This window comes from Squalius cephalus, assembly GCF_949319135.1.
Source record: "Squalius cephalus genome assembly, chromosome: 3".
Classification (NCBI taxonomy): Eukaryota; Metazoa; Chordata; class Actinopteri; order Cypriniformes; family Leuciscidae; genus Squalius; species Squalius cephalus.
This window is the reverse complement of record NC_137124.1, coordinates 12,878,910-12,901,415: the sequence shown is the minus strand read 5'-3', so window position 1 is coordinate 12,901,415 and position 22,506 is coordinate 12,878,910. Positions and strand designations below refer to the sequence as shown.

Below are 22,506 nucleotides of genomic sequence, written 5' to 3'. Positions count from 1 at the left end.
CCTCTGATGTAAATCAAATTCAAACATTGAGGCTAAACCCAAATCCCTTTGACTTTAAGCAGTTTCCCATACTCCACGTACCATCCCATATGTTCCTCCTCAGCTTCTTCAAAGTAATAAACAGAGTTTATACCCACAGTCCTCTTCGAAAAATACATTTTGATGGCAATAAAATGTTGTAAAAATCCCTGCGGGGACGCAGAAGATGCAGTCGGTGGGGAGGTAATTGCATTCTAGGCCTTTTTCTGCCGTAGAGAGGCTGGCACGAAGCTCGTCCGCCGGGGGTTTGTGATTCGGTTTTGTGCGACTGGAAAGCTCCATGTAAATGGATCCGTGATGGCGTTTGGCTGACTGCGGACCGCAGAGCTGAAAGATGGGCTCCTGCTATTAGATTAGACTGGGATTTATGATACATCCCAGTCTATATAGTGCTAGAGCGCATGGAAGGAGCAAGAAAGTAAATTAAACTGCTGGGAAAGTGTTTACTTTTAAATCAGTTTATCTTTTTATTTTCTTTATACTTCGGTCAAGTGTTTTGCTCCTTTCTGACGCCTCTACAGTTCCAAATTTAATTGGCTTTTATTGTTTCCCAGACACTTACAATTCAAACTGCTAGAAAGCATTTATTAAACTGTCTATTTCATAGTAGAAAGTAACATTTTAAAAAAAGGGAACAAATAATGGTCCGCAAAGAGCACCTTCAAACATATTATTTTATAGCGTTTCTGACTTTTATAATTGTTTTTGCTTTTGCATTTTCAGTCCCATTTTGCTTTGTGCTCTGTCTGAAAAGCGACTTGTTTCATCTGTATTTTGGTTGGTGAAATATTTGTTTTGTTCTTTTGAGGCATTCCATATGTGCTGTGCAATCCACTGAGAGACGGTCCATGTGTGTTTTCCTGAGTCCGAGGATTGACATATATTGAGAGCGCACTCTTTTTGTTCGAGTTTTGTACAGAACAACTTCCCCGTTTGTATTATCCTGATGTGGCTGCACAAAAGAGCTATGCTTTGAGGATGGAGGCTGAGGTGAGAAAGAGAAAGAGGAAAAGCCTTTTGAAAATGCAGCGGCCATGACTTTAATAAATGTTTAGTGCTTGCTTTTCAGGGTGGCTGTTGTGTCTGCACGCTTTTCCATAGAATGGAAAAAAAGGCCATAATGGCCTGGAAGACACATATTGGATCTGCATCTGTGATTTGAAGTATTTCTGAGATGTTTTAGCTGAAAGGTTTTTCTGAAAGTCAATATCCATTTTTTACATTTTACATTTTTATTCATTTAGCTGACGCTTTTATCCAAAGCGACTTACAATTGCTATATATGTCAGAGGTCGCACGCCTCTGGAGCAACTAGGGGTTAAGTGTCTTGCTCAGGGACACATTGGTGTCTCACAGTGGATTTGAACCCGGGTCTCTCACACCAAAGGCATGTGTCTTATCCATTGCGCCACACCACCCCGGTATATATCCAGACAAAGTTCCATTCTACAGACAGTAGCGTGAATAGAGAGGTAAAGAAAGATACTTTGGTTGTATGTTTTGTTGTAATGGCCTGTTTCCACTTGCAGAGTCCTGTTTTTCATTATCTGATTTTTCTTCAGGATCACAATTACCTAACATGAACTTCAGCGGAGCATGTTTTTTTAAATAAATTCACATCGTGTCCGAACTAGACATGAGTTTCATTGACAGGCAATCTGTCTATCAATGGTGAATGCAAACCAGTGTGCAACTTGATGCGATCTCAGCCAATAAGATGTTTAATGTAGTTATGGGGTGCAGGATTTTGGACCAATGAGATTCTCTGTGTCCATATTGTTAGCTTACACTACTATTGTTAAAATTTGAACATATATTGTATATTGTCACGGTTCTTCCAAACCAGTACTTGCAATGAATGTTATGTTAGGTCATATATAGAGCAATTCATTTTTTTTTTAATATATTCTCCCAATGTGATATTAAATGAGCATGATTTTTTTTTATATAACTTGGATAAATTAACATTAACAAACATTATAAATTTTTCTAAAATTGGTCAGATTTGCAATTACTGCAAAACATGCAAACTGCAAAAACATTACTGCACACTTCTATTACAAAATTTGATATTAATATTACTGGTGATTTGTTTACTGTGACTATTAATAATGATATATATAATCGATAAAATGAATTGATATTTGGGGAATGTGTTATATATATATATATATATATATATATATATATATATATATAATGTATATGTGTACTGTATATGTGTATATAAACATAATTGTGTAATTGCAAAAAATATATTTTTTTATTTTTTATTAATAGCAATAGTTTACTTAAAGTATGAGAATTGATTATGGGGAAAAAGAGTTACAGTTCTGATTATGACTTTTTCTGGTGTTGCAGGCAGCCTGCCATATGAGTTTAAAGTGGTGATCGCTGGGAATCATGAGCTGACCTTCGATAAGGATTTCATGACGGAGCTGGTCAAGCAGGATTACTATCGCTTTCCCTCCGTCTCCAAGTTGAAACCCGAGGACTTTGACAATGTTCAGTCTCTCCTGACAAACTGTGTTTACCTGCAGGACTCGGATGTCACTGTCAAGGGATTTCGAATATACGGCGCACCATGGTAAGCTCCTTTCTTGCATTTAAATCAAATGTAATTTTAAAATCAGAGTTGAATTTAACCAGAGTTGCAATACTGTTGGCAGTCATTTGACATTTGCTTTGTTTTCTGTATATATCATCATCATCTGATGGTTTATCATTGTTTGGCAACATATATATTTTACACATTTAGAGATTAACATAATTTGTATCAGTTATTCATTCTTTTTCCATTAGTGAGTAAATATTGTGAGTAAATTTGGAAGACTTTATGTCAGTTTTGTTTAAAAGAAAAAGTGAGGCAGTGACGACATTCACAACACATTAAACCTCTATAATATGACCTAGAATATTAGATTTAAAATATTCGATTTTTGGGGTTGGACATTATTAGTCAATATTAGTTATTGGTTAATATTATTTTTCCCGTCCATCAGCAGAAAAGATGTGCGATTTCAGGTGGTGAAAATTCTTAGATTTTGATGAAAGATTATTTATGTATATATGTGTACTTTATATTGCTAAATAAGAAGTCTCTTATACTCACCAAGGCTGAATTTTTTTTAATAAAAAATACAGTAAAAACAGTCATATTGTGAAATACTATTACAATTTAAAATGTATAGTTTAATGTGTTTTAAAAAGTATTCCTGTGAGGTAAAGCTGATTCCTTACTCCAGTCATCAGTGTCACATGATCCTTCAGAAATCATTCTAATATGCTGATTTGTTGCTTTTTTAAAGCTTTACATTTTTTTATGATTGTAAATTAATATTAAAAACAGTTGTGCTGTTTAATAGACCAGTTCTGCAGTCTATGGAAGCCACAGAATAAATGAATAAACAAAAAGGTAATTTCGAGTTTATATAATCTCAGTTATAAGCTTGAGATTCTGCCTTTTTCCCTCAGAATTGCGAGTTTATATCCCACAATTCTGACTTCTTTTTCTTATTAGAATTGTGATATAAACTTGAAATTGCAAGAAAAAAGTCAGAATTGTGAGAGAAAAATGTTACAGGTTTAAATGTTTTCTATGTATGCTTTAACTGTAGGGTTAATACATTATACCCCCCATGAACTGCATATGTGAATATTATGTAGAAGAACTATTGTTTACATCAAATTTATGCTTTAATAGTAATCGTCGCCGGTTTCATTAGTCCAGTCTGTCCGTTTAACGGCTTGCAACCATAAACGTCTGCGTTTCGCTTCAAGGGGCGTCTTCGATGACGGTATTCTGTAAAAACGAAGGCCATCGTTTTTTTTGCATTCTGATTCTGACATCCATAGGCACAACGAGACACTTTGTCCTCTTATTCAGTGGATGTCACCCGTTTTCCCCCACTTGTTACCACTGTTTTTCTGCCACCACCACAATGCGTGCAACTACAGTGGCGTGTCTATATTTTGGTTGAAACCGAGATCCATTTTTTTTTTTTTTCAGTATTCTTTGATGAATAGAAAGTTCAAAAGAACTGCATTTATTTGAAATAGAAACCTTTTGCAGCATTATAAATATCTTTACTGTCACTTTTGGTCAATTTGACGCACTCTTGCTGAATAAAACTTTCCTTCTTTTTCAAATCTTACTGAATTTCTTTTGAATGCACACAGGAACGTGTTTTAAGAAAGTAAATAAAGTAATGTAAATCTGACATTTTGAATTCATATTAACTTCAAAAGCTCTTGTGATGTCGTTTCTGTGATACTAGTAAACAAGACGGCCTGAGAAAGCACCTCTGCGTCATTCCCATACTCCATCCCTGTGTGTTTGAATTTCCTCGAATGCTCTGATCCTCTTGGAACCTGTGTGTTTTTCTAGCGCTGCTCTGGGAATTCACTATAGCTATAGCTGCACCTCTGCCCTACTTCCTGTTTCCTTCGCCTCCATCTAAAAAGATAAAATGACCCTGAACTATAATTATCCCACACAACATCTTTAATGCTTCCTGGCATTTTCTATTTTTGTGTCTTGCCCCTTACTCTTTGTTTTCCTCTGTGTTTTTCCCCCTCTTAAGAGCCATTGTAAGATTCACCTCTTGTGCGGGCTTGTTTTTGTCTATAATTAGCTGTGAAATGGAGTTAAAGAGGGCGTTATAGAGGGCATCCCGCAAAATGTAGCGAAGCGGACAGTGGGGAAGCGGAAAACAGAGGGAGGAAGTGGAGAAGGAAGGAAGGAAGCCCCCTGTGGCCCTTTAGCGTGAAAGCTGCTAAATGTCTGTTGTGACAGCGTGGGGTCTTGTGGGAAACAGGGGGGAAGGGGGCCGGCGGGTGGATACTGTGAAAACTCAGCACACACACACACATATGGCCATGAGGAGGTCAGTCTGACCGCTAGCGTGAGGTCTCACTATGAAAGCTTTGGGTGGCCCCGGTGCGGCGTGCGGCTCATCTGGCCGAGAAATTTGAGGAGCCTGCTAATTTGTATTACCATATTGTCACACCATTGAATCTGTAACATAAGTCGCTGAAGAATTTTGTGACTGCAGACCAGCCGTTCGCCCCAAGCGCTGCTGACTCATTCCCGAGAGTGAAAACGGAGAGAAAGAGGTCTAAAAGAAAAGAATGATATCTATAAAGCTAGCTTGATGGACAGATGGAGACAGTAATGACATACTTTGAAACGGTGACAGAGGAAGGGCTGGGAGAGAGCATGAGGACAGGTGTCAGAAAAGGGGGAAATGCATAGAAATCAGAAAGCACTGATGCAGGTAGACATAGCAGTGGCTGTATTGATGGGAACACATCATGTGCAGACATGCTTTGGGAATTAAATACATCTTCACACCAGGATCTTGTTCTTGAAATTGTCAGAGACGTAAAAAAAGAAGATTTTATTTTGTAGTATTGCATGAACCTAGTCTGTTAAATGTAAAGTGAAAATCAGAATGGTTTCAGTACCTTTTCCTCTCGTTTAGTTTATAGAAATACATTGTCTGCATGCTTTTACATGCTAATCACTTTCTTAAATATCCACATTACACTTTAGCATTATAATTTGAAGAAATAGTTCACAGAAATGAAAATGATGTCTGGTTTTATTTGTGAATTAGTGCCACTTTTGTTATATTTACATACCACTGTAGTATTTATCAGTATTTTTTAGGGCTGTGAAACGATTAATTGCGATTAATCGCATCCAAAATAAAAGTTTGTATTTACATAATATATGTGTGTGTGTACTGTGCATAATTATTTTGTATATATAAATACACACATGTGCATGTATATATTTAAGAAAAATTTGTTATTTATATAAAAAATATTTATATTCATTTATAATACAAATTATATATATATATATATATATATATATATATATATATATATATATATATATATATATCAGTATATATAAGCAACTATTTCTTGTGTATATTTATATATACAAAATAATTATGCACAGTACACACACATATATTATGTAAATACAAACTTTTATTTGGAAAGCAATTAATCGCATTTAATCGTTTCACAGCCCTAATATTTTTGAATATGCATTTAGCTTTATATATTTTAAGTTTTAATTTTAATTTAATTTTAGTAATTTTGTTGTGCGTGTTTGTAATTTTTATTAGTTTCAATCACCAAAAATTATTTTTTAAATGTGAATAACTTAAATGTCAGTCTGTTCGTCACACCAATCTATCATAAGGCTTCAGAAGACTTGGAATATATATTTTCCTACTATGGAAGTCAATGACTATCGTCAACTGTTTGATTACCAACATTCTTTAAAACATCTTCTTTGTGTTCAACAGAACACTGTTTTTATTTTGGTCTGTGTGGTTCCGCTCACTGCCAAATTACCCAATAGTATTTCAACACACCTAGTTTCTAGTGGGCAGAAAACGCAGCATATTGCCACCATGGAAGCCAGCAAACAAACTAGGTCAGAGATTGCAGATTATACCCGACCTAAAAAGCCTCCGCATCCATCTAAAAAGCTCTATGACCAGAGGCATATTAAAACTCATCATCTCAGCATAAGGCTCGTTGCCTTCCATTTATCAATTGCGCTCGCTCCTGTTGCTTGTTCTCAAACTGGCAACCACAACTCTCTCCAATATTTAGAATTTGGACTGCAGTACCTATTTCAACCACTAACTGTCAATATTACATACTGCACCTTTAAACAAAAGTGTACTTAGTTTTTTACGCATGGGCTGGCATATGCGTACAGTCAAATGTGTAGCCTTTTAATGAAGTATACACCATTTTGATAGCATGTGTGAACGCAGGCAGTCGACATGCTATAGAAAGTTTCTTCTTTGTTCAGTGTCTGCACTATTTTTCTCCAGAAGTTATGACCGCTAAAAATGTATCCTTTTAAACCAAAGTTGCGGCTATCTCATAACCCCCTCACACAAGCGCTTGTCAACGCGAGCCTCTGTTGTTGGTCCGTCTCTTTAGTTTAGTTTTCTTCTGTGAAACAGTGACCCGGGGCAGTGTTGCCACCTTGTGGAACAACTTATTAGTGCAAAACAATTTCAAAGCGCATGTGCGACCTGCGTGTACAAAGTATGTGCTTTTACAAAAATATAAAATTGCCACACATCCACAGGCCAGGGGCCTCATTTATAAAACTTTGCGTAGGATTTGCAACAGAAGTGGGGTACGGATGAAACATAGGACGTGCGTACGCACAGAAATATTCGGATTTATAAAACCGTGCGCACGCACGTCCTACGCAGTTTTCCCTTAATAAATCACAATCAATTCTAAATGGTGCGCAGCTTTTGCGGCTTCATGTCACGCCCATAGTTGCCCATAAATAGTCCGTGAAACGCCCAGAATTAATATTCATCGATTGCGAAATCATGGCAAACACAGAGAGGAAAACCAAGAAACGTAACTTCACTCACATCATTACGCATTGTGATGGCATCATGGCATTTTATTACCATCCATTTGATTGCATCTGACAAGCTACAGATGTGTTATGAGGATGAATTGCATAACATGCCAATATTATTGCAGAACATATTTCACTTTTCTTTTTGCAAATATGTGTTAATTTGAATTTCTGTTGTAATCTTCGTTTGATTTTGTTTGTTTTACACTGCAGATCGATCAAACGGGTATTCGCGTAGGCTGTTAATTGTAAGACTTGCTTTGTGAAGTCTTCATGTTATTATGAGAGGCAGTATTGCCATTTCTTTTACACAACGGTCTACAGTTTCACACACTTTCACGTGTTTCTTTCTCATTTCACCCGTTTTTGTGCGTACGCCTGGGTCAGACCTTGCGTGAAGGACCGCACATTTTCCCGTCAAGTTTGCTTTTTATAAATACCAATTATTGCCTAGAGAGCGGCGTACGCCTTCTTTTGTGCGTACGCAACGTTTATAAATGAGGCCCCAGAACATGCACGACCCAGTCTAATTCTTCTATCTTCAATCAGATACTTCAAAATATCTGTTTGGCATGTACCACTGTGAAACACACCTGTCTTCAGTCCAGAAAGATGTGCGTTGAGAAGTTAAAGTTAGCAGCGGTGAATGCTCTAACATTTACAACCTATGGTTTAGAGCAGGGGTGCCCAATCCTGCTCCTGCCGATCGACTGTCCTGCACAGTTCATCTCCAACCCTAATCAAACACACCTGCCTTTAATTTTCTAGTGATCCTGAAGACGTTAATTGGTTGCTTCAGGTGTGTTTGATTAGGGTTGGAGATGAACTGTGCAGGACAGTCGATCGGCAGGAGCAGGATTGGGCACCCCTGGTTTAGAGTCTTAAAAGCTGAAGCTTTTAAAGACAAAAAACTTCTGGCTTTGTCATCTTCATTTTTGAAAGTTCATGCTTCCGAAAATGTTAACGTACACTACTGTTTAAAAACGTGGCATCAGTAAGATTTGTCTTTGAAAGAAGTCTCTAATGCTTACCCAGGCTGCATTTATTTGATTAAAAATACAGTAAAAACAGTAATATAGTGAAATATTATTACAATTTAAAATAACTGGTTTCTATTTGAATATGTTTTAAAAATGTAATTTATTTTTTTGAGAGAGAATGAAAAGTATGGAAAAGTAAAAATTAAGTTACTTTTGGCTAACTAAGGACCGAATATAGATGTAATGATAAAGGTTCAAAGACTGTAAATGTGTATTCTGGCAAGCTCCTGTGTACACAGCGACTGGGAACCCAGACATCTTTCAGGAAGTGGCCTTTTGTTCAGGAACATCCTGATGCTTTTGTCTGCTCCCCGAGATCAAACCCTGGCCTGACCCCAGAGAACCACTTCCACAAACAAACCCACACAACGCGATATAACCTTTGAAATTAAAGGACTAGAAAATATGAATTGAGATAAATAGACTCAATTATAGGCATGCACATCCACTTTCATAGACCAAGGTTCTTATGTTTAGATACTGGCAACTTTGGCATGCAATTACAAACCTAAGAAATTCAAAATTCATTCAAAAGCTTTTCAGGTAGAATTGACAATTGAGTTTAATTTTTCATAAAAACTTTCGTATGTCAATAGACTACTTTCGTGATCCTTGTTGTCCTGGACTTGTAAGTTGTGAGAGTGTTAAGATGAATGTGAAGTTGGTAAGTTTTATTCATTTCCGTGAATCAGATCAAACTGTCCGATTCAATAAATCGATTGACCTTTTACACTGGTGTCCTTTTGGATATTTTTGGGTTGATGAATGCCTTTAGATGGGGCACAATGAGTGAAAGCCATATTGAGGGGTCATGGTACTCAGGTTTTAAGGAGAAGGGTGGGGGTGTCTGTCTGGCTTTTTAAAGCTTCATGCTAGCAGTAATCCCCCTCAAGGCCTGACCCGTCTGCCAGTGTTGTTGCCGAAATGGTCACGTGATACAGTTCAGATGGGGTGAGTCCTTCTGGTAGTCAATCTGGGCGCAAGACCAACGCCACTCCCCAGGGGTTTTGACATACCCTAATATTCTCTTATGTGATTCAATCCCTTCAGACTTCAGAAGAATATTTCTGGAATGTTTTTGTTGTGGGCACAATAAGTAATTGCCTGAAAGATGCAATAAAAACAGTATTTAGAACAATGTTAGTGGCTTTTACAACGTTCCTACTAATGTAACTTAAAAAATGTAATGAAATTGGCAAGTATATATATATATATATATATATATATATATATATATATATATATATATATATATATATATATATATATATATATAAATTTATTATTATTATATATTATTATATATTATTATATTATATATCATCTTTTGGCTAGTGCAGTTCAAAAGAGTAATGGTAATTAGCAAGTTGACATCCTAATTGTTTTGTTTAATAAAATTCTATAAATATTATACATTTATTTATAATATAAGTACACACACACACACACACACACACACACATACATACATACATACATACATACATACATACATATATATAATTGTATTATATATATAATAATATTATAATACAACACAAATTTATATAATTATAAATATTATATATGTGTATGTATATATATATATATATATATATATATATATATGTGTGTATGTATATATATATATATATATATATATATATATATATATATATATATTCACACATATATATAATATACTGTATATACATATATATATAGGCTATATATATTATTATATTAAAATTGTATTTTATAATACAATTATATATATAAATGTATAATTTATAATATGACACAATTTTAATATAATAAAAATGATATATTATAAATAATATTATAATATATTAAAAATGTTTAATAATTATATAATTATTTAATTGATATAGCAAGTTTACCTAAATGTATGTTTATTAATTAAATATATCAAATGTGTTCCTATATTTTAAAGGTTTTTTTTTTTCCAGTATTTAGTTTATTTATGATTTTAGTTAATACGACAGTAACCTAATATGACAAAATTGTAAAAAATACTAAAACATCATTGATCTTATGAAGCCAATTTAGTAGAAGTACTGCGACACCAAGTTTCAAAGATTGACAAAAATAGCTTAATAGAAAATCATCCAGATCTTTAATGATTTCGCTCGATCCTAACTTTACTCAAGTGTATTCAACTCTAGTCTGGACCCTGTGAGAGTTGGGCTGTGTTGGGTAAATATTTCTCTGTGGCTCAAACGGGGCTGGTGGTGCAGGCGCCAGGCTCTTCTCTCGTTTGTGTTGGCCCAGCGCCCTTAGCCCACGTCCAGTTCTGTACGATAATGTGAAAATCCCCCTCCATCCACAGGCACTTGCTCCGGCGCTCGCACGTACTCGCACACGAACACACTTATCCTCTTCCACTGTTCTTATATGCAGTGAGAGTAATCCTGAGCCGTTCATAATATCTGTCTCTCTCACCCCTTATCTGAGCATGGAGTGATTGATAGTGTGTGGAAAAAGACCTCACAGACCCAGAGAAAGAAATGATCGCTTCTCTCTACCACTTCCAGATTATTGCGTACGTTTGATAACTGCTGTAAAATATTGAATTCGAGACATCCGAAACCGTTATTTTAAGCGCACCGACATTCCTTACATATTGTAGCTTCATCGTCATTTGACAAACTGACAGCAGAGCAGGCCCTTAACCCTTGCAAGAATTTATCGTTTTGCAAACTAAATTTGCAAAACTCACCGCCAAGATGCTAGGGTGTTCTGGGTGGTTGTTTTCAGCCAAAATAAAAGCTCAGTGGTTTAAGAAACTAAGACAGCCATTAATATTATTATTGTAATTTTACAGTTGTACTGTAAAATAAAAATCAAGTCAAGATCCCACCGCTAAGTGTCTAAAACACACTGGCCCCTAGATATGACTCTGAATGCTTGTGTTATGACCTGTTTTGTCTTTCATCAGATAAAAGTCTTGAAGACTTTTATTAAAGAAAAGATTTGAGGCATACTTCATGTCCATAGCGTGAACGGTTCAGGATGAGCTACGCGTCAAGGTTCAATAGTACGGTAGCTTCTTATTCTGCCGTTCACAATTAGTGACTAGAGCAGGTTAACTGGCTTTTTGTTCAGATTTTGGACTCATTCTGAAACCTGTTCAAGTGAGAAGGTGTGAGTGTTATGTGTCCCTGGTGAACTTTGAAATGGTGGCACCAGGTGTTGGATTTAGAGCCCAAGCGCTCTACGGTTCCCCGACTGAGCCGTGGGCTTAAAGCGGGGCTCTTAATGTAGTCAGGTTACTGATACTGGGGGATTTAGGCAGTCGGACTTCATACAGACTTTATGGAGCCTACAGGCTGAGGGGGAGGGTTTCTATATGTGTGTGTGTGTGTGTGTGTGTGTGTATGGCTTTCCCAGGCCGAGTCGCTCGGTTGACTGAGTGAGTTTTAAATGGCGCATTTGTCTTCACCTTTGCCCCACGGAGTGTGACGGGACGCAGAGCTCCCCCTCAAAAACCTCCCGCAGCCCTTCTCACATATACACTCACACACTCCATTCTTCCATCATTGGCTCATCATCCGACCCCCCCTGCTCTCCACGGTTACTCCTCCGTCACATTCTCTCTTTCAGGCGAAGGGTCAGTGACAGCCGCTACTGTTCCAGATCCTCCCGACACACACACACACACACACACACACACACAGATGTTTAGACTTCTATAGTTTAATAGAAAGCTAATTGTATTTACTATTTTTTTTTAGTTTTTATTAAAAAAAGTAATACAAGTTTTATTATTTACTTTGTTGGATTCATTTCGAACTTTCAGGGAGTCCACAAAGGGAGGTTTTACAATTTTGTCCTCCAAGTACAGCTAAGTAAATATCCACACACATTTATCCTTCAGCGTATGGTCAGACATGACTGGGAAACCACAAACGACTGGGAAAGTTTAAGGAAATGACTATTTCAGAATAAAACTCTTATTTGGTATTTGTTTGTTTGTTTTCCCCCATGCATTAATTATTTATTCTTTAATAAATGGGTCTTAGTGTTTGGTTTTCTTCAGGGCTAATTAGGATTTACTGGAAAGGTTTTTTTTTTATGTTGTGCCAAATTATAATCTTTATTAATACTCTGTGTTGGTTGGTTGTTTTCCATTAGTTCTCCGGCTCTCTCACTCACTTTACACATTTCTAGAAACCAAAGAGCATGTAACGTAATACAATTGTTCTTTATCATATTCTTTATTAATTTCTTCTTTCGTAAATTCACATGTAGTTTTCACATGTATTTTTGGTCACAACAAGCCTGTTTCAAGATTAAGATTAATAATCTAAGGCCACTTTCACACAGCAGCAGAACATGGTTGTCAGTCCGAACACTATTTTAGTCCTTAATACGGTTACGTCCACACACAGTTCGGTTATTAACAGGAATGACAACCGCTTTCTCAACTCACTCCTGTAAAACTTCAGGACTCACAACCGCATTCTCGGAAAGCCCGTGCTGTGTGAATGCGACTGGACAACTAGTTGGCTTGACTCCCGTGTGAACATAGCCTACGATTAATAATTGTGTTTGTGTGTATTATTAATATATTTTAACAGGTAACACTTCATTTCGATGGTCCACTTTAGACATTCTACTAACTATAAGTAACTTTGCAACTACATGTCAACTAACAGTCATTAGAGTATTAGTAGACTGTCTGCTTAATATCTGCTAACACTTTATTGGTCTTTTATTTTTACAACTACGTCACTTATACTAACCCGAACCCTAATCTAACAGTCTACTAACACTGTACTACAGTCTACTAATACTCAACTGAGAGTTAGTTGACATGTAGTTGCAAAATTACTTTTTACTTTTACTGCAGAGGTGGACAGTAGTGAAGTATTTTTACTTTATCAGTGTTTTTCTTTGGAAAACTTTTACTACATTCCAAAGCATAATGTCGTACTTTTTACTGCACTACGTTGCATAAATAAAAGTCCATGGTCCAATTTTTTATTTTTTTTTACCTTTGATACTTAAGTACATTTAGAAAAGTAGTACTTTCTTGTACTTAAGTAAAACTCTGAATTACTTTTACTCCAATGTAATTAAGTAGTAAATGAAATTCAGTATAAAACGTAGTGCAGTAAAAAGTTACATTATGCTTTGGAATGTTGTGAAGTAAAAGTTTCCCAAAGAAAAACACTCTGATAAAGTACAGACACTCGAAAAATGTCTTGCAGTAAAAATTCTTCTCTACTGTCCACCTCTGAAATATTGTGATATAATGTAATATAAAATATGATTTGATTTATTATAATATTTAATGTTTATTTATTGATTATATCTATTTAGAGCAAGTGTGAAAAATATTTGTATATAATATGTAAAATTACACTATTTAATAAAAAAATCATGCGTGTGTGTGTGCGCACATGTTCGTTTGTGTGTGTGTGTGTTTCTTTAAATTAAAGAAACTCTTTCCTCCCTTTTTTCTTTATGTCAATCTTTTTTTGTACTTCCTCCTTTCATTGAGTGCATGAATGGGTTGAAGTCTGCTTTGCGTGTTTAAGATGCACAGTGGAAGGAGGAAAAAAAAACACTTTGCCCTCTGTTCAAGGAGGAGGTGGGGGCGGTTATGGGGGTAGAAATCACTGCGAGTACTAAAGTAGGGGGGAGGAGCGGCCCAACAGGAGAGGGAGGGTCGGAGGAGGTCGTCTGGGAAGCTTTGTGTCGTCTTTCCAGGGGCAGACACTACCTGCACTTGTCAGTGATTGCAAGGTGACCCTTGACCGGGGGGAGTGGCGTCTTGTCAACATTAATTAGCGGGCGATGTCTGGGTACGCTGCACAGACCCTCGGCCATGACCGTCAGACAGACAGACCCAGAGCGGCGGGGCGGGGTGACGGAGGGGTAACGGCCCCCTCTCGGCTTTCAATGACTCTTTTCTCCTTTCGTGTCAGAGGTCATCGTGTAGCCGCGCTCTGCTAATTGTGCCCCAAAACGTGTTTCTATGTCTCCTGCCTTCTTTCTTCAGATTTAAACCGCATAGACGTAGGAAAAAAACTGCTTGGCATCAATCTGAAAAGGTGAAGGGAAACATATGGTGAACATCGATGATCTGTGATTAGAAAGGCAGAGGTCTGTGCTGACAGGACGTCAAACGGAGCCGGTGTTTGTTTACGTGTACGCACATATGTTAAGCGCTAACCTTCCCTGCAACGGGCCACGACTTACATACCACACCGCAGCCCCCCTCAATCCATCAGTCTTGGGACCAAGCAGCCAGAGAGAGAGAGAGAGAGAGAGAGAGAATTAGCTATAATGAGAACTAGGACAGTTCATGAATCTAATTACCCGTGAAACGAGCAACATAGTTCTTCTGCTGTTGTCCAGGCCGTCGTTCGTCATACACACCAGGGATTTTACATGCACAATGCAAACACAAGATGCCATGCACTATTGGACCTCACGTGACTCTCCCGTTCATTTAGTTTATTAGATTTCAATGTTGTTTATTTTAGTATCAGAGATCCTGAGATTATTGCATGGATTTATGTTGGTGGATGTTATAATATTTTTGCAGACATATATTTATTTTTATATATTTTCTAGTTAAGGTGAAAACATGCAAAATAAAAACCCAAATGATCTCTTATGGAATCATGAATCTTACGTGTTAAATTACATTCTCATGTGAATAAACCAGATTGTCACAAATTAAAACACACGGAAATGAATTAGAGATTATATATGAAGATGAATTTGTCATTATATAAAATATTAAAATCTGATTTAAAATAAAGTGTATATATATGTATGTGTATATATACAGTATATAAACAGTATATATATATATTAGGGCTGTCAAACGATTAATCGCGATTAATCGCATCCAAAATAAAAGTTTGTGTTTACATAATATATGTGTGTGTATGGAGTATAATTATTTTCTATATATAAATACACACACATGCATATATATTTAAGAAAAATGTGTTATTTATATATAAAATATTTATATATAATATAAATTATATATAATATAAATATATATACACAGTATATACATGCAAATATTTCTTAATTATATGCATGCATGTGTGTGTATTTATATATAGAAAATAATTATACACCGTACACACACATATATTATGTAAAAACAAACTTTTATTTTGGATGCGATTAATCGCGATTAATCGTTTGACAGCCCTAATATATATATGTATGTGTATGAAGAGTTCAGATGCAAAAGCCTCTAAGTGCCATCTGAAATTTTCTTCTAGAATGATCATTTTTATAAAGCTTGTATATTTAACTTAAACTTAAATAGGTAATTTGCATTGCCATTTAAGTGAAATTATCGAACTTAAATATTCGAGCTTGATAAAAATGATCATTCTAGAAGAAAATTTCAGATGGCACTTAGAGGCTTTTGCATCTGAACTCTTCATATATATATTAATATTAATTTACTCCCTTAGTTTTTTTATATATATAATGTTTTTCGAGGATTTTTTATAATTATTCATCACAATAAGTTTTTTTTTTATCTGAATGATGTATAAGTGCAGAGCTGTTATTTTGTTGATAGCAAAATACTTTTTATATAAGACTTTTAGCAAATTATATAGACTAATGATAACATAAAAGTGTTTACAAATTAAAATTGTATATATGATTATAAGCAGATGTTTTCCAGCCTTTCGACTGTGTGAAGAAAATGTAATATTAAATCATAGAAGTTTTTAAAATTCTGAAATCTTTCTGCTTGTGTTTCACTTTGTTGTTCCTCGTGTTCATATCCACAAGACTCAGATGGGAAGAAAAAAACCTGCCAGTTTATATGACATCCTGTCCATTGTAAGTGCCTATTCTCTCTGACCCTGCCAACACCCAATATAGAAAGGTTAAGACAATAGCCTTTATCACCGTGGCTCTCTTTCTCACTCACATGGGCATTTATTCACTTACCCCCTTTTCCTGTTGATCACTAAAACCTTTGCCATAGACCCCCTTACAAGTGTGCATAAGGTGCACGGCCCAGTGGACTGTATTGTATTGTCTCCTCCCTCCCAACAGCCACTACTTCTGGCAGACTGAATGGAGATCTGTGTGAATAATGCTGCCTTCCTTCAAGTTCCTACTTATGAGTTTAGAAGCGTGATGTTAAAGTGGTTTTGGTTGGAATAAAATGTGATTTCCATATTCTTTCTTTCTTTCTCTTTTTCACTTCCTGATAAAGACTGGAAGCTTTTAGCTCTAGCTTTTAGTGGTAGTGCTAATACAGCAACATGAAGAGGGAAATATGCTCATTAGTCATTTAACTGATGCAATCTATTGTTGTGTTCAAGTCACAATCTGTACATTAGTGTTGACGTGAAGTTATTAGCAGTGGAAACTTTCTTTAAGCCAAACTTTTCCGAAGAGGATGCGTGTCATTTAAAGAATTTCGATTGAAGCAGATTGTTATTAATCAGTAAGTAGTTGTGAATGTTGAGTATTTAGCGTTTTAAAAGTATAATGATAAAGCATGTCAGAAAATATGATTCATTTAGCTGGATGTTTTATTATGAGACTTGTGCAACCAAACTACGTTTCCCATCACTCTTTGTGGCAGCACAAGAATCATTTTGCACACAGTTATGGCATCAATTGAACAACTAATGCACATCCTACGTCTATTTTACTCCAAAAACATCATAATTATGACCAGTATATTTCAAGCATGATTTCTTTATCGTCATGAAAGTCTAGATTTTCCTCTGGTATTTACGACACTCATGCATATAAATGATTGAAGACAACATGATTCTTTCTCTGGATGAACACAGTATGCAAGATAAATAATTATTAAAATCATAATGCATTGCAAATTGTATGTCATGAAGAATATACACACGTTTTAGGCAAATTTTATCTACAAAATTCATGAATGCATGAATTGTATGCTACCATTCAAGTTTGTGGTCGGCAAGATTTTTTAAAATGTTTTTGGAAAAAATGTCTCTTATGCTCATATGCTTTATTTGTTTGATCACAATACAGTAAAACAGTAATATTGTGTGAAATATTATTACAATTTAAAATAAGTTTTTTAATATATTTAAAAATGTAATTTATTCTTTCGATGGTAAAGCTGCTGATTTGGTGCTCAAGACACATTTCTTGTTATCAATGTTGAAAACAGTTGTATGGCTTTTGTATGGATTTTTGATGAAACCATGATAAAAAAAATATTCAGGATACTTTGATCAATATAAATCTTTTGTAGCATTGTAATGTCTTTACTGTGACTTCTGTTCAATTTAATGCATTCTTGCTGGAAAAAAGTATGTTTCTAAAAAAAACTAACACAAAACTTCTAAACAAGTATGTTTCTAAAAAAAAACTAACACAAAACGGTACGTACATAGTTTTTGCAGCTGATATAACTATGTGGTCGCTCTGTTTGTCTCTTTGAGAATTTAAAAATGCACTTTGTTGGTGTTATAAATAATGCTCCATTTATATTACAAAAGCACTTGCAATTAAGCTAGTAGGACGAACATGGTCTCTTTTGTCTCTTGTCTTGTTCTCTCAGTCTTTGATTTGACTCTCAGCCCTGTGAACGTCCTCAGAAAAAATATTCTAGGCTGTTCTTCAATAGTGTAGGTTTGTTCGCTTTTCATTTGTGGGTTTTTGAATCAGCTCTAAACTGTAACTCACATTGGTATGTGTAAGTATGTACAGTACACAAGCTCAAGTTGATAAAGAGAAGCAGATGCCAAGACGCTAATTGGTACAGCCTGTGAGCCGCTCTCTTTCTCATCTTCCTCTGTAATCTTTTTTTCATCCACCTCTTTTTGATCTTTGGCTTACAGTAGGAGAATGAAAACAGGGATTTCTATTGGGCTCTTTCCAAGTCTTCCCGAAACATTTGAAACGGTACGTTCAGCCCATAGGAATGAGCAGGAGACCATGACATGCTTCTGAAGATTTATGTTTAGCTCAGATTTAAGTTCTTCATTAAAACATTAGACTTTATATCCAAACACAATCCTTTTAGGTGGATTCTGGTGTTGCACATCTTTGTTATATCTCTCTTCTCTTTGAAGGTCAGGTGAATGTTTTTCTTTTGAATATTTGAAATGGGTACATAGAAAAGCATCTCTGTGAAATGCATCACACTTGAGCTTCATTCTGGAGAGAATCAGAGAGTAGTTACTCTTCTTTAAGGTTATTTTATGTTGGTTTAACATCTACAGTCCATAAAGTAGTTTGGCCTGAGGTTGTAAGTTTCAACCCTGCAATGCATGAAACATCAATGTGCCATTGACCCATATGAGATTTAGTGGATGATTTGAAGTGGAAATCTTGACTGTATGAAGGACATCATGAATTCTTTGAAGTATCAAGCCATTTTGGCAAAGATGGTGATGCCTTCGGTGCAGAGACTTAACTGCAGGACAGCCATCCCAAAGTATTGATCCAAATCTACTTAAGTTTGGTTCAGGGATCAGTAGAATGTTTTTGAGTGGTCTGTACGGTCTTCAGATTTAAATCTTATAAAAAACATGGTGGAATTTGAAGAAAGCAATGGTAATGTGAAAACCAAAGATTATCAGTGATCTGGAGGCTTTTTCAAGTGAGGAATGGGCCAAGATTGCATTAGAGAGGTGACAGAAGCTTCTAAGCACTTACTGGCAGCGTTTATTGGAGGTTATAAAGAATGGAACATTCTGCACAAAATGTAACACTTAAGGGTTGAATCATTATGAACACGAAATTTTGAAGACGGTATGATTATTTTTTTTTTTTTTTCATTTCTCAACTTTTCTTTCTCAGAATCACTTAAATGTGTATTAATAGACTTTCTATATAATAGTTTACTGATGCCTTTGTTGAATTGTTTTCTTGATCCACATGATCTTTCTTGATTTCAAAATGTCTTGCAGGTCAAGGGGGTTAAATATAAAATAAATTTGATTGGAACAGACATCTGTTCGATGTGAAGGTGAAGCTAATATCGTTGATCATCTCCTAACAAGGCCATATATTAAGGCCTGGTTAGATTAGTAAGCGAAAAATTGCAGTTGGATGCAGGAGAAATGTACAGGAATAAAGATCTGAGCAACTTTGACAAGAGCCAAATTGTTATGGCAAGGCAACTGAGTCAGAGTATCTCTGAAAAGGCAAGGCTTGTGGGTTGCTCTCGGTCAGCAGTGGTGAGAATTTACCAACAGTGATCCGAGGAGAGACAAACCACAAACCGGCGACAGGGTGTTGGGCGCCCAAGGCTCATCGATGCACAAGAGCAACGAAGGCTATCCCATTTGGTCCGAGCCAACAGAAGATCTACTGTGGCACAAGTCACAAAAAAATGTTAATGATGGTTATGGAAGAAATGCGTCACAACACAGTGCATCACACTCTGATGCGTATGGGGCTGCATAGCCATTGACCAATCAGAGTGCCTGTGATGACCCCTGTCCATCGTTGAAAGCAGCTACAATTTGTACTCAAGCGTCGGAACTGGACCTTGAAGCAGTGGAAGAAGGACGTCTGGTCCGATGAGTCCATTTTTCTTTTACATCACACGGACGGCCGTGTACGTGTGCGACGTTTACCTGAGGAAGTGATGGCAGTGTGATGCTCTGGGCAATGTTCTGCTGGGAAACCCTGGATCCGGCCATTCATGTGGACGTATATTTGACACGTGCCACCTACCTAATCATTGTTGCAGAACAGGTACACCCCTTCATGACAATGGTGCTTCCTGGTGGCAGTGGCCTCTTCTTAAGCAAGATAATGCACCTGCCACACTGCACACATTGTTCAAGAACAGTATTTTATGGAATTTGTGTTCAAGGAGTTCAAGGTGTTGCCCTAGGTAGGATTGCACCAGCCGTTCGTAAGTTCTTTCTTAAATTGGAATGTAAAGTCCACACTAGAGGCTTAGTAACTACTAGCTAGTTTGTAACTAACTCTGTACTTTATTCAGTTGCACCATTTGTTCTTAAGACAGAACGTAGCTAGTAGGTCGTAAGCTCTCCATAAAGTAATGTGTAATCGCATAATATGACCCATCGATTGGTGTAGAAATGCCTTGAATTTCAGTTTATCCTTCATTCTAACTTCTTTTGCCTTACCCGCTAACGGTAAAAATAAATTCCCATTAAATAAAAAAAAAACATTGGAAATGACATTTATTGATTAGCCTATGACTGAGTTTATTTGACATGCACAATACGGACCAATGTACAGCGGCGCGCTGTAGGACGGATGTTCGTGTTGAAGAGCCACTAACAAAGTAATCTTTTCACATAACGTTCTCTCTCTTAATATGTAAGTGTGTGTAAATGTCAGCATGATCATATATGTCTAAAAAATGTAAGTCTGTCGGGTAAAACAAGAGCTTATTGATGCAGTTCAGACAGTCTGCTATTTTATTCCAACTGTTACTCCTGATCGAAGACTTCTGTAAATATTTAGTTTATACGTAGAGTTGCGCTTCAACTAAGTTTGATTGGGCAACGCAAAAATATTTAGTAGTGCTTAAGTTATAACTTAGTGCCCATTTACGTCAAAACTACGCTAAGTTGTAACTTATGCACTGCTGGTGCAACCGACCCCTGGCCTCCAAATTCCCCAGATCTCAAACCAATTGAGCATCTTTGGGATATGCTGCACCAACAAGTTCACAGCGGCTCCAGCTCGCAACCTACAGTAGTATCTGCTGCTAGCATCTTGGTGTCAGATACCACAGGACACCTTCAGGGGTCTAGTGGAGTCCATGTCTCAGCAGGACGGTGCTGTTTTGGCAGCACACGGAGTACCAACAGCATATTAGGCATAATGTTTTAGCTCATTGGTGTAAATAGCAAGCAATGGATTTCAGATTATGTGTCCTTTAACTGACTTCATGGCAATTTAAATGATTGCCATAAAACAAGAAGCAAGACACTTGACCCCAAGGTTGCTCCTGGGTGTTTGTCCTTGTAATGTAAGTATACTGTAAAATTTTCACATTGTAAACTAAGCATGACCAGCATCAAGTTTTTGAGAACCTCATGATCTCCACCCTACTCCTTCACCATTTATCTATGGATCATGTATGGTAGGTCAGGTAACCTTACCGCACCTCTGGCCCTCCTTTAGTTAAACAGAGCGCAGTCCGGGGTCTCTGTGGGTCTTTTGTGTGTATGAAAAGACTGTAGTGTGTGAATAGGGTTGAGGTGGGTGAATAGGGCTAACTGTGTCTTTCCATCTGTCTATCAGATCGGGCTCTTATTACTCTTTGGCTTCCTGAAATGATCCATATTTCAAAGTCACATCGTCCTGTGTTGATGTGTGAATGCGCAGGTCTTCATTTTCTTTTCCGCAAGGCTTTTTATACCTGCCAAGAGGGAAGAAAAGGAGCGAGAGGGAGGCATATGGGCTTGGAAAGAGCACACTTGCTCTTTGTTACGTGACCCGAAAAACATACAATCTGTGTATTCACACGCACACACACGTTCTCTCTGGCACGTCTAGACATTTATCTACCCCGTGTGCTCTTGAACTGTTCTTTATATTCCGCAGCACAATATGTTTTCCCTCCTGGATGAACATTAATTACTCCAATAATTCTGCTCTACATTGTAAATCTTTTGTGTCCTTGTGAATATTGACGTTAGCTTCACTTAACACACTAAACCTGTCAAGAACAGGTCTGGATCATGTTTTACCCCAAAATCAAAAATAACATATTATATATTATAAAGAGCTATTAAGATTTTTTGCATTGTGACATTGTTTTTCTTGACAGTCAATCATATTTTCCTCTCAAATTCTCATTACCGTAATTTACCATAGTATTTGCTGACCTGCCTCTAATTTATGCTGATAAAAAAAGAGAATAATAATAATAATAAGTGCAGATTAATAATGTTAATGAGAGATTTTTGTTATTTATTTAGTATATGTATGTATGTATATATGTATGTATATATATATATATTTGTTTGTTTAATTATTTATTTATTTAATTATATATATATATATATATATATATAT

General features: G+C 36.3%; 1 protein-coding gene across 2 annotated transcripts in view; it reads left to right on the top strand.

Annotated features, from left to right (window-relative positions):
• mpped2a (metallophosphoesterase domain containing 2a) overlaps window positions 1-22,506 on the top strand; it is a 58,196-nt gene that overhangs the window by 21,170 nt on the left and 14,520 nt on the right. For both annotated transcript variants that reach the window (XM_079867822.1, XM_079867823.1), the window contains exon 4: window positions 2,401-2,626. In XM_079867822.1, the coding sequence (XP_079723948.1) occupies window positions 2,401-2,626 (226 nt within the window). The remainder of the gene's footprint in view (window positions 1-2,400; window positions 2,627-22,506) is intronic.